Below are 18092 nucleotides of genomic sequence, written 5' to 3' on the forward strand. Positions count from 1 at the left end.
AAAAACTTTGTCAAATTACCCCAGAAATGACGATCAGTGATTTTTTTTGTAAAATATATGGGCGCATGTCATCAAGTAACTTGACTTTTTTCTATTATATGGTACTTAATACTAAATTATTAACTCCATTATTAACCCCAGTGGCACCCCACGGAACAACTTATTGAAAGTAATTGTGAAAATGTACCCCACTGACTTTTTATACAATTTATATATGTTTTAGATTAAGTGGCTTTAAATACATTTTGTTCTCATCATATATCTATCCTTTACTGTTTTTAAGAAAAAAAAACAATAGACATATGAGTATTCGCAAATAAATCAGTGGATCGTAATAATATAAAGTCTTTCTACACTGGGAGCCAGTTCACCAAGAGATAGAAGGCAATGAAAAAGCAAACGATCTAGCTAGAAAAGTAGCGAACTCTCCACTCACTGGACCACAACTGTTCTGCTTCTCAAGTGGAAACCAACTTAAAGCGGAACTCAATAACCTGCAAGACTTCATCGGTAACCTGGAATGGACATACTCCAACGGTCTGAAATACCCGAAGAAATTTCTCAGAACTTAGGACCAAAAAAAATTAAAGATTTTTCTTGATTTAAGTAAGAACAATCTTCGGATTGTCACGGGTGTTCAGTACAGTAGATTGAAACTAAGGAACAACGGCGAATGCAGATTCTGTGGGGAGAACATGGGGATACATCAGAAAAACTTATCACTAAGTGCGCCGCGACAACAACCATTCGTGCCAGAAACTTTGATATGACTGATATTGGAGATGGAGAATTACCCTCTGTAAAACCGTCTCAGATACTGACTTTTGCCAAAACCTTGGGACTGTATGATGAGTTATAACTCAAAAAAGGAAGACACAATAGATCTGTAAGGTCGCGGTGATTAACCCTCTCTTCCACTCATTTTAAATTCTACATGGGATGTAACGTGTCTCTTAAAGTGCATTTTCTTCATTCGCATCTGGACTTATTTTCAGGGAAGTAGAATCCAAGCCCAAGTAACAAAATTCCAACTTCCGACTAGTTTTGACTACGCGCAACGTTGAAATTGGTACTTTTCCCTACCCTATGCATACCCAAACCTCAAATTACGTAGCAAAAACGTCGCTACGACGCGACGTGGCACTTTTGTATTGTTTCTTGTATTTTTGTTTGCAACAGTTGTATATTTTGACCCTTAACAACGTTGGCAAACGTTGTAGGCTACAACGTTGTTAGAAGTTGGGTTTTATACCATTGTCATTACGTCGCCAGAAGGCATGTTTATTGTACTACAGAATAACAAACGTAGCAAAATAAATAAAATAAGTAAATAATAAATAAAATAAAATTATAAGTAAATAAAAATAAGTAAATAAATAAGTAAAATAAAATTGTGCAACGTACTTTTAAATTACGAGTGCAAGTATATGCTAACTACAACGTAGTACAACGTTTCATTAAACGACCCAAAGCAACTTCAAAATTATAACAAATCACTACGTTGGATTACGGCGACGAGCGCGACGATATCGATTTTTGTCGTGGAAGAGGAACTATCTACACCTAACCTCAAAAAATTCTGTACTGTAGACAGAGACTGTCACAGAGCAATTGGTTAGGTATTTTTTCTGTTGTACTTACTGTGTAAAGCGAAAAGAAGATGTATAGGAAAAAAGTATATAAATACAACTTTTTATAGAAAAAGGAAAAAGTATTTAGAAGAAAGTCAGCGAGCAAGTCAGTGTCCGAAAAATGAAGTGGAAATAACGAGTTTAGGTTCGTCATCCATATCCTCGCAATCATGTATTTCGATACATCCTTCGGAACGTCTACTTCAATTTTGAAAAGTAATCGTGCTACTAGTGATAGCTTATCATCAATGGATACTATAGAAATAAAGAACAGTACACCTGAAGCCCATACAACAGAGGAATACTATGAGAATAATGATCCTCCAGAAGAGCAGTCAACTGAAGTTCAGTTTCGGCATAAATTGAAGAGAATATTAGATTTTAATTTTCAAATGAGTGGTAAAATCAACAATACGTCCTGTACAGCTTTTTTAACAATAAATAAATAGAAATACTGATCTAATGTCAGCGATCTTATTAACGAGTATGTGACCACCACCACCAAAGGATCCCAGCTTTCTTCTTTATTTAATTGTTCCTAGGTAAAAAAGAGCACTGTAAGAAGGAATTTTCTTATTTACCTCCTAGATGTCGGTAGGGTTCAGAGGTCCTATTGCGTCAAAGCAGGTGTCAATTTTTGAACCAAGTGTCGGTTACCACACCTTATGCACTATATTGGTATTTTAAAGGTTGCCTTAGGCAACCCCGCCATTTTAATACGATTTATCTGTTCGTGCATTGCGGACGAATCTAATAAAATATCAGAAACCACAAAATACTGTGAATTTCGTTAAAAAACTGTATCTGTTAGGGTTGTAAGCTAATTTTCCTCATAGGTTTCGTATATTGGTCTCAAAATTAAAAAAAAAAAGTTAGGTTAACCAAGTAAACTATAATTTTAAAATTAAAACTAGGAAATAAAAAAGGGTTTTTGCCATATTTCAAAGTATCATGGTCACTTTCAACAGTAAACTAATCTTCGTTGATGAATTTCGATTGCCGATATCTCAAAACTTTGCAGATTTGTCGAATTCATCTAGTTATTTCTTAATGGAGCATAATATATTCCATTTCTAATTTATACATCATCAGCCATCACCAAGTTAATCGAAATCAATGTTTTGGTTTCCCCATGGTTGAATATAGTAATATTTGACGACGAATATTTTTAACTCTAACCTCAAAATATCGCGAATCGACATGAAAAACAACTTTTAGCGCACGACGTACTACGTCGCCTCAAACAAAGTCGCCAACGTTGGCGACGTTGTAGCGACTCTAAAAACATCCACCATTTTGGTGCAAATATGGGTCGCTTAGACGTCGCTTCGACGTTGTCCGGCAATGTTGGGATGCTCCTGGCGACGTTGTGATTACGTTGAACAACGTAATTTTGCTACTTGGGAGCATATTGGAAGAGCACTGCTGGTTTTTGGGACAAAAGACTTACACTTTCTGGGTATAAAGGGCAAGGAAGTACCAAATAAAGGTAGAGATCTTTTGATTTAATATTGTTGACAACTAAAATAATGCTTTTCCTCTCTTCAAACTAAATTCTTGTCCATAAAATTAATGTTTTCGATAAAAATATGATAAAAATAGAAAAGGAGGCCCATTCGAAAATGGTGAGCGGTATGACTCGCGATTTTTTTTCAGACCAGTGATATCAGACGTTTGAAAATCCGCCTTTATACATGTTATTTTTACAGCAAATGGCGTATCTATCCACAAGATAGTCTGAGACGCAAATCGTTCCCAGAACTGCACCCGGAGCGGTAAAATCTTCCCTGCGAACGGCGAGATTAAAAATCCACACCAGAGACGTAAATATTCGGGCTCTCTAACTTTGTTGGTTCATTAAACTTCGCCGAGGTAATTTGGCTGAGCCGAGTATCACTCGGAAGAAGATTTATTTACCGGCTAAAGAGGGAACTTTTTTAAAATCGAAAATTACCCGTTTATTGCATGCAAAAATGTCCTCGCTCAAAGTTTCAATTAGCTTTGTAAGTTCTTTGGACAGTACTGCAAGATATTCATTCGCTGAAAAGTAAGTTAATAAGTATTTGGAAAAACTAGTAAAAAAATATAGTAGATCGAACAAAAAAGTGAAAAATAAATTTACTGAAAGGTGTTTTCGAACAAATTTTTAATTTAAAGTAAATTGTTATACACTCAGATCCAAAAAAATGCAACGTAGAAAATTTTGGTCAAATTTAAAGTGTTATATTTTTGTTATTTTTAACCATATTTTCATGATTTTTTTTGCAAACTGTATATAATTATACCAACTTTAATTCGAAAACTTAGTTTTTAATAAACTTTAGTATTTGGCATATTATACAGGGTTAATCGTGGGGTTGATTTTTACTTTAAAACACCCTGTGCAATAATTTCGTGTGTAAATTTTCATAAAATATAATTTTACGCTCATAACCATAACTCCTGAGTATTTTTTTTAATCATGTCAATACATGCTTTAGTTAATTTTTAAGAGCAAAATGATGGCGATCAATTTGCAATTTTTTCAATTATCATTACTTTTTGGAGTTATTTTTTAATATGACGATATGGTTTTCGTGACTATTTTCGTAACGCCATATTACGCTGCATTGAATACACTATACTAAATTAAAAAAAAAGTTAAAGACTAACGATACAGTTCCGGTTTTAATAAACATTAATAACGATAACAGAACTAACGATATTAAAGAATACATTTGTAATACTCAAGTATACAAACAGGAAAAAAATGGTAAAATATACCCTACTACTTTGTGATGTCTCCCTTGGCTGCTATAACTGCTTGTATACGTTCGTTCATACTGTCATTGAGGCTGCATATTTTATGTTGCGTTATGCTTTCCGATTTTTCTTTAAGAACCAAGCAAAATTCATTTAATGAAGCTGGTACCGCTTCACGACCTCTAACCCTCCTGCCAAGCATTACCCAAACGTCGAACATGATGGACAGTTTATAGTAGTATATAGTTCACAATAATCACCAAAGCCGGCTTGTCATATTGAAAAATAACTTTAATAAAAAATGATAATCGAAAAAATTGCAAATTGTTGGTGACAAGTTCATTTCGCCTTTAAAAATTAACAAAAGCATGTATTGACATGATCCAAAAAACAAAATGCTCAGGAAACATGGTTCTGACCGTAAAATTACATTTTAGTAAAATTTACATACGAAATTATTATGTTTATCTCCTATAGAAAAGGGTGTTTTCCTTTAAATGATACATAATAGGTTGTAACAGATGTAAAAACAGAAGTTTTCTAATTCTTCCATTTACACATTTTAAATAGCCCTTCTAATAAATTAAATAAGAGATATTAAACTAATTTAGCGAGTGTGTGTTAATTCATTTGACGTTACTTTTGAAATATAAAAACTTAACATAAAGAGAGAAGTTAAAAATATACTTCATATTTTAAGAATATAGCTGCGAAGGCAATAAAATTTAAAGTAATTATAAAAGAGAAATAATGACGCTCGCCGTCTCATAATTTACCCAATTTTATGAACGCATCGTCTGATAAAAAAGGAAAGAAAGGAAACTGCAACATTTCACGTTTTAACCGCCCTATGGACATATTTTCTGGTGTAAAAAAATTACTTACGACAAGAAATAGCCGTCGTAAAAAGCCATATTAAACGGGGACGTGGAGAAAAAGTAACAATCAACCGTAAATGTCACGAAAATAATGATATTTTTAAATTATACGCGTACCTTTTACTGCTTTTTTAAAGCTACATTAACGGTCTACGAAAAATAGTCAGACATTGTCGATGGAATATGTTCGTATCAGATTTTTTACGGTTTTTAAAGTACAGGAGTCCAAATTTTTTTGTCCCATGAGTTTTCTCGTTTATCAACAGATATACAAAAATGAGGTTTATAGACGGAGAGCTGGCTACATAAAAAACCTTATCATCGTTACATGGCTAATTTTTCTTGTGAAGTATCCTTTTATGTAGCCATTATGAAATAGTCATGTCTGCCAGCGCGATCCCGGGGCCAATCGAAAGGGTGAAATTTGGACACTAAAAATATTATAAGGTACACTAGTTATAATTGCGAAAATAGTTTTTATTTATTATTAAGAAACGTGAAAAATTGTTGACAGACATTTTTCTCGTGGCTAAAATGCCGGCAGACAACGCGAAATAGGCTGAAATTTTGAAAAAAAAAATTATCGCATACATGCGTGCCGATTGGTGGAATGCCATGTTTTTCATTTAAAAAGCCGTATGCAAAAGGGCAGACAAAAAATCGTGGCTCAATCAGCGGTAGACAGTTATCAAAAAACCCGATATTACTATACAGGGTGAGTCTTGAATAAGTGCAAATATTTTCAGAGCTGGTAGATCTCGACAAAAGAAACATATGTTCTCTTTACCGTTTTCCAAACGTCCAAAATAAAAAAAAAGTCCAAAATATCCGAGTTATTCAAGTTTGAAAATTTAAAAAGAAATTGATTTATTTTTAAATAACTTTGCTGGCCACCTGTTTTTTTCTGTATTTGCAGTCATGCTTTTAGTATCGTAACCATACACGTATAAACCCGTAAGCATGGTAGGTTAAGAAATAATTATACCGTGGGTAAATTTGTGGTGAATAGGTAGTTCTAAAAAGTTTTCTAAAGTATATAGTAGTTATCAATTGAAACATAATACTGTGAAGTCTACAAAAATTTTACGGTGCAGATATCGACTCAAGGGAATACTCGTTTGCGAAAGCGAGGATCTGCAATACGATCAGTCAGATACAAATAGTGAGACAGAATAGTAAATGTATGATATCTGCTATTGCAATCATAAAAAAATATATTTATAATATAATCGTATACATGATTTATCTATACTGATTTAGCCACGATCTTTTGGTCTACTCTTTTGTATACGGCTTTTAAAATAAATAAATGACATTCAATAATTATGGCATGCATGTATCCCATAATTGTATTTCAAAATTTTATACCGCGTTATCTGCCGGCATTTTAGAGACGAGAAAAATGTCTGCCAACAATTTTCCACGTTTCTCAATAATAGATAAAAGCTTTTTCGCAATTATAACACGTGTATCTTGTATTTTTAGTGTCAAAATTTCACCCTTTCGATTGGCCGCCCCCGCTTTAAGCCCCGGGATTGCGCTGGCAGACATGACTCTTTCATAATGGCTACACAAAAGGATACTTCTCAAGAAAAATTAGCCATTAACGATGATAAGGTTTTTTATGTAGCCAGCTCTTAGACTATTACGCATCACAATGCTCATTTTTATGAAACTAAAAATACTACACAAATATTTGTTCTAGACCTCTTAGTTCCTGAAATACAGGGCGAATTTGAAAATCTTGCATTTTCACACCCCTCCCGTTTTTTACTGGTAGCTGTCATTTTAGAACTATGACTCAAACTTATCCCAAGTAGCATTTTTACACAGAAAATCGAAACAAAATATCTGCTGAGAAACATTGCGAAACAGTTTCGTCACATTTTTGATACATATGTTTCGTAACATAAATCGCTTTTTGTTTCGAAACATTTTATCAAAATATGGTTTCGCTACATAAGCTATAACAATAAATATTTTAGTGTTACAAATTTTAAGAAACAGATGTGGCTCACATTTACAGGTTTCGTACCCGTTTTGTGTCTGAAAAGTTTCCATAATTTATTTGATATTCTATCAAATATGAGAACATAACCTTACTTTATTGTTTGGATTTTGTTCTGCTGTTTTTGCCTTTAAGCATTCTTCAAGTTTTTATAGTACTATAATTGAAAAGCTGAAGGAAGGACATTTATGGTGAGTACTAATACAGATATTTTTTTTATGCGATTGTATAATTATTTATTATACGTATTACAGAGATCATTTGTTTCAGCTAACCACCTATATTTGTATCTCTACTCATAAATGAGAAACGCTATGAAACACACGAAAATAGAACACCCTGTTCAAAGACGTGAATATTTTTTGCCAATATTGAAATTGCTACTAATACAAGCTCGGGATCTCTATTACCAAAAATTAACAGAAGAATTACCCAAGTAGCATCTATCTGACTTCGAACTAAATCTGACGTGAAGCGACGTCAGACTTTGTGCAAATTTAGGTCGGGTGCGGCTGATACGACCGGGGACGTCGCTTTCCTATTCAAAGCGACGTCGTTGGATCCGAGTCGGTAAATCCGACGATCTGTCGACGTACAAAATGACAACGTACCATTTTTATTAATTTCCCAACGTCGTTCTCACGTTGGCTTGCACGACGTACATATACTTGAACTACCCCGACGTATACCCGTTTTCCGAATAGGATACGTCTCCGGTTGGAGATCCGGTTGGAATTGGTATATTGGTAGTTCATATTAAGTCGGACAGAGCAATCCGCCATTCTTTACAAGTGCCCGATTGTCAACCATTTTAAAATCGTTTTTTGTTTTTAAGATTTATATTCATTCCGATTTCTAGTAGAATAATATTGATAAGGATGAGTTTGGGGGGAACCACAGTACAGTTTTATGATTAAACCAGCTAGAAATTAAAAAAAATATTTTGCGAGTTACTTTTTTTATAAAATTAGGTAGATTTATGAAATAAACATATCTATTTTATTTCATAAATCTACGTAATTTTGAAGGCACTCGTTGTTTTCCAGAGTATTTTAATCAGATATATCAAAAAAGTGACTTCCGTTGACAAAACTGATGTCTGGATTAATGATTCAGAATTATTATAATATGAAATGAGTTAGGCACTTATAGTTATATTCGAGGAGTGATTATGAATCTATTTGTAATTAGGTAGTTTTCTTTGGGAAAATTTTTATATATTCTTGGTAGCAAATTTGAAACCAAACATAAAGGAAGTGCTTAGCGACGAATTTTAAGTAACTGAAATTCAACGTAATATGACGTTGGTATTTGGTAGAATTACATTCCCTATTAGGTCAGATACCGACGTCGGGTTTATTGAACGCGACGTATACCCGACGTTAGATAACGTCCAAATGCTACTTGGGTAAGTTAGCATGGAGTACTTATGGAAGAAACTCAATCGTATTCAAATCTAGAATGTCACTTTATCTAAAGAAGGAAACATTCGACCAATGTGTACTACCAGTCATGATCTATGCATGCGAAATCTGGACACTTAAAACGGACATTATAAGGAAACAGCAGGTCGCACAACGCTCAATGGAACGAAATATGCTGGGAATACCCAAAAAAGACCGTAAAAGAGTACAGTGGATACTACTAAAGACCCAGGTAATAGATGTCATCCACAGAATTAAATCCCTCAAGTGGCAATGGGTAGGACACCTGACAAGAAGGACGGACAGCAGATGGACCACAAAGATTACAGCATGGTACCTACGAGGAATCTAGAAACATCATCATAGAGGAAGACCAAACCTGAGATGAAATGAAACCATGATATTAGGAAATTAACAGGGATAAATTCGGCCCGCATAGCCAACAATAGACAACAATGAGCCCAACTACAAAGAGAGTATCTAAATATGTGAGGGAGGCTACACCGTAAGTGGAAATGGTTGAATAAGCTGAAAATGATGATGATGTTGATGATGATTCAAGCTACTTTTTGCAGCTTTTTAACTAAATTGAAATTAATATTAGAATTTAATAACATTAAATAGCACAAAATAAAAAAAATATAATAAATTATGCTTATACTTTTTTCAGTTTCCGCTGTTGTCAAATATAAAAAGAGAATAAAACTCTACTCCTGTCAATTTACATTAATTCGTTTTTTAATAAAGGCAATTGCACTGTCATAAACTGTTTGGGACAAGCGTTGCGAAAAAAATGCGTTGAAAAATTGGGAAAATTTATAGAAATAATGTTTGTGGTGGATAAAAATAGCTGCGCTTGTGTTAATAAAATTATTTTTGGTTTTGATGCATGGGAAAATTAAATTTACAGACATCCGCAACCCTTTTAATTTTTTTTAAATAAACAGTTTGTGTTGTACTATTCAAAACCGCAGTTATTTAATTTTAGTTACGTTTTAGCCAATTATTTTCCAGTAGAGAAAAATGTTTCATATACATACAAATTATGAAACTGAAAATGAGCAATAGTATATTTTTTTTTTGTTATATACCAGTAGTAGGTACTATATAAGATTAAACTAGATGGGATTTGCAAAAATATAAGTTATGATTTTTAAAAATATGTATTATTGCTAGAATATTTAAGTATTGTAAGTAATGTTTATAGTTTTGTTTAAAATGCATTTCTGGAAATCTAGGTCTATCTAAAAAGTAAAAAAATATAGTTTTTAAATGCTACGGTAGCTGGTTTTTATATATAAAAACCAATTGTTATATTTTAACAGAAGGATTACTGGACGTGGTTGCAGCCACACTAAATACCGCAGTGAAATAGGTCATTACCCACCTCAAAAATCTAATCTCTGATATTTAATTATTTTTTAAAACAGTTTAGAAATCACGTACAACGAAATTTCCATCCTTAAATTTGCAGCGGCAATGAAATTTCCCACGTTCGGTAATAACGTTTTAAAATATAGTTAACTCATTAATTAATTCTTGTCGCTTTCCGAAATAATACCAATTTAACGATATAGATATCTTTCGCTTAATATTTCGGGCGCGCTTGCCAGCGAACAATGTCGGCCCTCATTTAAAATTCAAATTGGCCACGGCATATATACATATTTTAATTCTATTTGTCTGTGGAACTGGTCGTGAGGCTTCTGGTCATTTCGTTATAGCCACGGTCAAATATTTGCAGTCGCTTGAAAATTATAAATATTAAATTCGACGATACAAGTTTCGATTGCTCTATAGAATAAAGTAATAAAATGTACATTAAATAGTGTTTGTACCATACTAATTACTGTCATTTTGTAATAGAAGTGTTCTTTTTGATGATATTAAGTATATTATAATATGTTTTAATGATTACGGTGTATACAGAATGCTTCAAAAACATATGACAGGTACCTACCAACACCCTATGTTTTCCTTTATTTTTAGATTCTCTTAACTTTTTTATATATAATGTTGTATACCTAAAATTACTAGTTTTTGTAATATTTGAATTTGTTTAAACAAATGTTAGATTTCACTGTTGTAAAAAATTGTTCGTAATGCCATTGTTTGTGAAGTTAGACTACTAAAATTTGGTAGAAGAGTTTTATAGAGATGAAGAAAAAGATATATGTAAAAACATTTAGTTAGATGCTGCAGGGCGTTCAAAATATATTTATGGATTCCAACTACTTTAAATTAAAACATCTCAAATTTTTCAAAGGGATAACCTAACCTAACCTATATATTTATCATTTTTCCTGGTAGATTTTACAATGTGGATCAGATTATAAGAGAGTGGAATGAAATAGCACAAAGAGGTATCCCAATAGACCGACAATATTTTCTGAATATACTACTGTTTGCAGACGACCAAGTGATCGTCGCACCAGACAAGGATACCTTACAAAGGCAGGTTCATCTCCTAGACAAGATAATAACAAAATATGATGGAAAAATATCTACCAAAAAAACAAAAGTGATGGTACACTGAGGCAAAGACGGAATCCGCAACAAAATAGTTTTAAGAAATAAACCACTACAGCAAATATCGCACTTCAGCTTTTTTGGATACCACATAACCTATGATAAAGATAATGACTACATGAAAAAAGTAAATAAATTCCAGTCAATGTGTCAACTATCGCAAAAACTATTAAAAACAAAGCACGGCTAGAAACGCAAGTAAGACTATTTAATACATTAGCGGTACCGATAGTATTATACGGAAGTGAAGCCTGGATTACCACAAAAGTTAAAGAACAAAGACTCAGAACAACGGAGATGGCGTTCTTACGAAAAATAAAAGGGAATAAGTAGAGAAGATAGAATAAGAAATTGCACAATAAGAAATGAACTAAAAATACAATCATTAGAAGAAAAAGTGAGAGTATATAAAAACAAATGGAGGAGAAGTATTGGACGACCAATACAAAGATGGTGAAGCGGAACAGGTTTTTAAACATAAACCGAAAAAGGATACGACGACGACCATTTTTTTCTATTTTTACCCATATTTTTAATACAGTTACGCTAAGTTAAGAACAAAACTTTTATTTTAGTTTAATTTGTTGCAATAAGTATTGACAGTAAAGGGAGATAATAGTTCCTGAAAATCAATTAGTCGATGTGACAAAATATTTTTTAGTTCAGTCCTATATATTATAAGCACATTGCTAAGTACTATAGGAATAGATGTAGATTATCTAGAAAACATTTTCAGTGTGCAATGGGACGGTTTCTTCGCAGTAGTAATATTGGCTTTACGAAATGAATTATAAACCAGAATTGCTACGAGAAAAAAAAAACTTTATAACCAAGAAAATTCTTATATCAGTGCCATCTTTCATAATATAGAAATACACCAAGAACTTCACATTAAGTTAATTCTTAGTTTATTCTTTGGAACAGTAATATTTTACTTGTGAATTCCAAGCAGAGTACGGCACTCTTTTCATTTTATTTAATAAAATAAGTAGGGATATTTACAAATTTAGAGTTTGATTTACATAACCTGTTTTCCTCAAATTTCCGAAAATATTCCTTCTGTCGGGCGCATTCGAGATAGGTCACAATAAAAATATTTTTAACACAACGTAGGTTCTTTTATTATTTGTTATACAGTTGGCCAACCGATGAAAACCGCATACCAAAATCTCTGCTTTACGGTGAGCTTGTGGACGGTAAGAGGAGGCCGGGTGGACAACTGAAAAGATACAAGGACATTTTCCACGAAAATTTAAAGGGAATTAACATGCAGAATGAGTGGGAAAAAGCAGCTCACAATAGAACTCAATGGAGAAGGGTTGTAAACTCAGTTAACAGCGGCAACCAAAAAGTAGAGAGGCAACAAAGCAATGAGATTTTTGAATGTCCGGAGTGCGGTAGGCAGATAACATCACGTATCGGGCTTTTCAGTCACAGAAAAGCTCATGAAAGAAAACGCCTTGCGTGACCATTTTCTTTATGTGTGTCGAATACTCGTCAGCGAGTAACGGCTGTATGTATATATGTATATGTATACAGTTGGCCAAAAACTTACCTCTTCAACTTTGTTGAACGACCCTGAGTTGTTATACTACAGTTTTTGTTTGTAGTGCGGAAAAGAGTTTCCTCCTCTATTAATCTGGGAATCTATGTATCCGCTGAATTTAGATTTGGCAACGTGGCTTTAAAGGTCACTAACATGTGACTTAACAAATTCGGAGTGTTTTACCAATTTGTTTTCCCAAATTTCCAATTCATGTTTCACGTATAGAATTTGTTAAAAAAGTAACAGAAAATAGCAAGAACCTGAATATTTATTGAATGATTAACAAAAAATGTGCGAGAAAACATTAAAAACGTTAGAAATTTTAAAAAATATAATTAGTCCAGTAGTTAGTAGAGTCTTAAATAAGTACAAACATTTTCGGGGCTGATAGTTTTGCCGTTTCAAATAAGTCCAAAATAACCGGGTTATTTTCCTTTGAATATTTTCAAAAAAAAAAAGTTTTTTGTTTAAATTTTGAGAACCACTGGATCTTTTCTGTTTTTTTTTGTAAATTAAATCTACTACCTATGTTGCCATATTATCAAGAAATTATTTTTTTTAACTAAAAAATCCAATTTTCTTTCAAAAAATTCCAAATTTAAAAAAAAATCACGAAAAAACCTCATAATCGTGTTTCTGGGGTCGAAATATACTACCCCTAACAATATTTACACTTATTTAAGACTCACCCTGTATTTTTGTTTGGCTTTTAAAACGGCGAGACCGCCAAAAAAAGTTCAGATTCTTGATCTACGACATCAAAATAGAGCGTATACCAATTTTTATAAAAAGTTACGATTTCCTGCTTTTTTAATGATTACCAAAAAAATAAATAGGTAGATAATCAAAGAAGCGAAAACTATACATTACTCACCTTTGCAGATGCCCGAGCTATATTAATCTTATATCGAATTAAAAAACTATTTTAACCAGAAATAAAAACTCATAAACTAAGTGTGATACAATAAAATAAACGAGAATCCGATACAAATGAACTGTGCAAAAAACTTTTTCTTACTTTATAAAAGTGTTTTTATTTTATTGCAGTTGTTCCTGAAACTCGTCTAGTGGGCATCCCAACCACCGACATCGAAGATCTGAAGGATTCCATAGCGATCAGATGCGTGGTAACGGCCAATCCCAAAGCTTCGGTCGTTTGGAGACGCGAAGGCCAGAATCAACCTGCTAGCTTGCAGGAATTGCTACAGTTCAGTCCGGCGATCAGGCAGCATTCCGGGCTGTACACTTGCCACGCCAGGAATAAGGCTGGGGATTCTGTACCTATCAGAGTACAAGTAGATGTCAAATGTAAGTAGTATACTAGTTACACATTATGTATTTTTCTAACTTGAGCTTCATAATATAGTATGCATAACGAATATTCGGAAACTGTACAGTAGGGTGAGCCAAAAAACTAACCTATGGAATTTATGAGTTAAAATGAACCTAATAACCGAGAAAAAAATATCTCCGGAAGGCAGGATTTCTAGCTCACTTTTAAAAGGTGTCGGTGAACATACAAAGTTTTCCATTTAATCATTTGTTTGGAGGTTTACAAATAAATGTTAAATACAAAAGTTATAGGGAAGGATAAGATACACATTTTAAAATTATTGTAGAATATACTGTAATGTTCAACAATATATTTTTTTACCTTTTATATTGGTACAAGCTGTAGTAAGTTCCACTTTTTTAACAATTGTGCTAGCTTGACTTCGTATTCCTCTACGTCTGAATTCTCATCATCTAGCGAAATATTACTTTGCCAAAAGAAGTATTTATTGTGCATTTTTTTGTACTTGTGAAACACTGATGACACACATCACAAGTACATGTGAGAGGTAGCCGACGCTCTGTATAGAGTATGGCATTGTAAGAAGAAGATTGTGCATTTTACAATGCATTTTTTTCTGAGTGTAAGATACGTCTTATCATAAGGTATTACGTTACTTCAAGCGATATCGCTGTTTTGGTGTCGATTTGTCATGTCGAGGTCGCGACAGCCAGAGTTAATTTTACATATAATTGATCCCAGTAGTATTTTCAATAGTAAAATAATAACTATTATGTCATTGCCCTTTACTGCCGTCTACAGCAATAATAGTTTCAGCAACGGCTGTTTTGACTGATGAATTAGCCGGATTATCCGAACGTTGAGTCGTAAATTCATTTGATTATCGCGAGCGGATGGTCGTGCCCGATAAATAAGCACTGAACTAAATGGAATGAGCGTAAAGCGATCGGGAAATATTGGGGGTGTCTTTATGGCATCCGATAAACTTTATAGCAACGATTGTAGTAGGGTTTATATCGGTAACGAGGATATTCTCCATTAAATCGTGAATAAATTAATAAAATTTAAAAAGAGTAATTCTTACTAATTTTATTATATCGAAAAGTCGACTTAGACGTAATTAATTTAAAACAGTTCAAGCATGATATTATTTTACGGACAATTTATTTCTATAATTTTCTTGTTAAATTTGGTTATGTTTCCCGTATAAGTGTAGAAAAAGGTGTTATAAAAAGTTTATATGGTAGGGTCAAAATAATATGTTCAGACGACAATAATTCACTAAACAGAGATATAAACCACATAAAAATACATTAATAAAAAACGACAATCTACCATTTTAATAAACGAAATACAAACCCCAAATCATACACAGAATACACACAATGACAACAATACACAATATACAGGGTGTCCCAGAAATAAGTGCTAATATTTTAACTGGTAGTATAGTTCAACCCCAGAAACACGCCTATGAGATTTTTTTTGCGAAAAAAAATGTTGAAAATTTAAAATTTTTCTTGACATTTTCCGGGAAATTTGAAAAAACTTTTTAGTGCCACTTGTTTATTCACCTGAGATTTCCCTACGGTGTATCTAAACCTTGCAGTGTTGCAACCTCCTATGTTATCCACATTCTACATAGTTCGGCGGAACTTAGTTCTACATTTATAAATTCATAGACAAATTTCTACTCAAAAAATTAGGAATGTTAAATTTAATCTTTTATCAGTGCTCATTATTAATAATTATAGAAAAAAAACGCATTAATTATTTTTAGTACTTACCCTTTCAATGAAAACTTAACAAAAACCACCGAAAATTAACTAAAACATTACGTTTATGACGTTTACGAAAATCTTTGTTATGCTGCAAAATAACTTTATTTTGGAATAAATTTAATAAAATTATTCATATTATTCACAATCAGGTCACAAAAAGAAATTCCTAAAATGTTTATCGTAATTTAGAATTCAATTCAAGAAATTTAGAAAACAGCCCAACGAATAATCGGTTCATTTTTGTTTTGTTAGTTTTCTTTCATGTTTCTCTGTTTTATTTGAACCACTGTTTTACAAAACACCTTTTTACCTTTCTGAATGAATAAATGTTGAGAATTATTGTCTCTTATCGCCACTTTACGAACTACTTTCAATCTAAGAAAATACATGTTTCACTCCACAATTATTGACAACGTATTTTGTTTTTTTGGCTATTTTGTTGATGGCGATGTATTTCGGTTTTTGTTTTTGGCGATGTATTTCGACAATTCCATCGACAGCCTAACCGTCAACCAAGAACTGCCGCGTGTGAACCGGTCTTTTGAGTCGCCGGTCGCCGCGCCGTCGTGGCGGGCTTGCGTCAGACGACGATGTTAAGCAACGTTGCCGTAGTTACAACAATTTCAAATCCAAGACATTCGAAGCAATAAAATTCGTATTAAATTTTAAAAATAAAACAGAGAAACATGAAAGGAAATAAATAAAACAAAAATGAATTGATTATTCGTCGGGCTGTTTTCGATGTATTGAATTCTGAATTACGTAAACATTTTAGAAATTTCTTTTTTGTGACCTTATATATAACCAATTCATTTGTGTTTTGTTTATTTTCTTTCATGTTTTTCTGTTTTATTTTTAAAATTTAATAAGAATTTGATTGCTTCGAGTGTCTTGAATTTGAAATTGTTGAAACTACGGCAACCTCGCATGACGCAAGCTCGACACGGCGGCGCGACAAAGGAGCAGTTACCAGTGATGCGCCGCTCTCTTGGCCGACGGCCGACCCGACGGTTGCGCTGTCGATAGAATTGTTGAAATACATAGAAAAAATAGCGAAAAAACAAAATACGTATTTAAAATTGTTGGGTGAAACATGTATTTTCTAAGATTAAAAGTAGTTCGGAAAGTGGCGATAAGAGACATTCACAAAGGTATTCATAGTAATGTGTGCTTTTCAAGGTGTTTTGTAAATCAGTGGTTCAAATTCTGATGAGGCCTATATGAAAATAATGTGTTAAAAATGGGGACTGTTATTTTAGTAGTTATTATAATAGCATGTACAAGTAAAGCAGCACAGTGAAGTGTATTTTAGTTAAGTGTATATCGAAAAAGAGAACTGTTACAGTTACATCGATCTGTCATAAGTATCTTTTTTAATGTTGGGTAAGTTTTTTAATTTAACTTTTTTAACACATTATTAAATATTTAACTTTTAATTTATTTTATGTAATAATATCACAATCTTAAAAATGTAATGCATCTCTGCAAACTCCTCAGGTGTGTTGTGATTTTATGACTTACTTTTAACATATTATACTTTCGTGTCCCTATGGCAACACAGTGCGTCGAATTAACTGAAATCCGGGCTTGATCCGGGTAATTGGATGTAGTTGGCGATATCTGCCGGCGGTTCTCAAAATGTTGCGATTATTTTTTTAAATTTTCAAAGTTAAATAACTCGGTTATTTTCAATTTAATTTAAAAATGGTAAAGAGAAAATTTGTTTATTTTGGCCAGATCTACCACTCCTTAAAATATCTGCACTCATTTCTGGGACACTTTGTATACAACTTACAAACATACGAGGCGTTTCGGGGAAAATAAGAAGGATAGGAAAGCAATATAACATACGAACATCTTTCAAAATACAAAGTACACTTAGATCCATTTTATCACACACTAAACCAATGAACAGTGAACAACAAACAACAAATGTAATATACAAAATACCATGTGAATGTGATAAATTTTATATTGGTGAAATATCTAGACCCTTGAATGTTCGAATTAAAGGACATACAGATTATTTAAGAAAGGTCGACTTTTACTAAAAAATCTAAGATCTGTCAGCATTGGGACAGAGAGGGCACAGAATAGATTTTAACAACGTCAAAATTATAATGAAAGAAGAGATAGCCTCTAAAAGAAAAATAAAAAAGACTTTTTTAATACAATCTAATAAAAATATTTTTTTTCCTCATGCATCTGTAGAAGCTAGTAATGTTTGGCAATCGCTTCTTTGATTTTAAAGAACAAAAC

The 18092-nt window shown here is 32.9% G+C and overlaps 1 protein-coding gene across 2 annotated transcripts in view; it reads left to right on the top strand.

Moving 5' to 3' along the window:
• Positions 1-18092, top strand: part of LOC115887727 (hemicentin-1) — a 691696-nt gene that overhangs the window by 482284 nt on the left and 191320 nt on the right. For both annotated transcript variants that reach the window (XM_030907200.1, XM_030907201.1), the window contains exon 5: positions 13806-14066. In XM_030907200.1, coding sequence (XP_030763060.1) covers positions 13806-14066 — 261 coding nt within the window. The remainder of the gene's footprint in view (positions 1-13805; positions 14067-18092) is intronic.

Source organism: Sitophilus oryzae, unplaced genomic scaffold, assembly GCF_002938485.1.
Source record: "Sitophilus oryzae breed Bouriz unplaced genomic scaffold, Soryzae_2.0 scaffold_614_pilon_pilon, whole genome shotgun sequence".
Lineage (NCBI taxonomy): Eukaryota > Metazoa > Arthropoda > Insecta > Coleoptera > Curculionidae > Sitophilus > Sitophilus oryzae.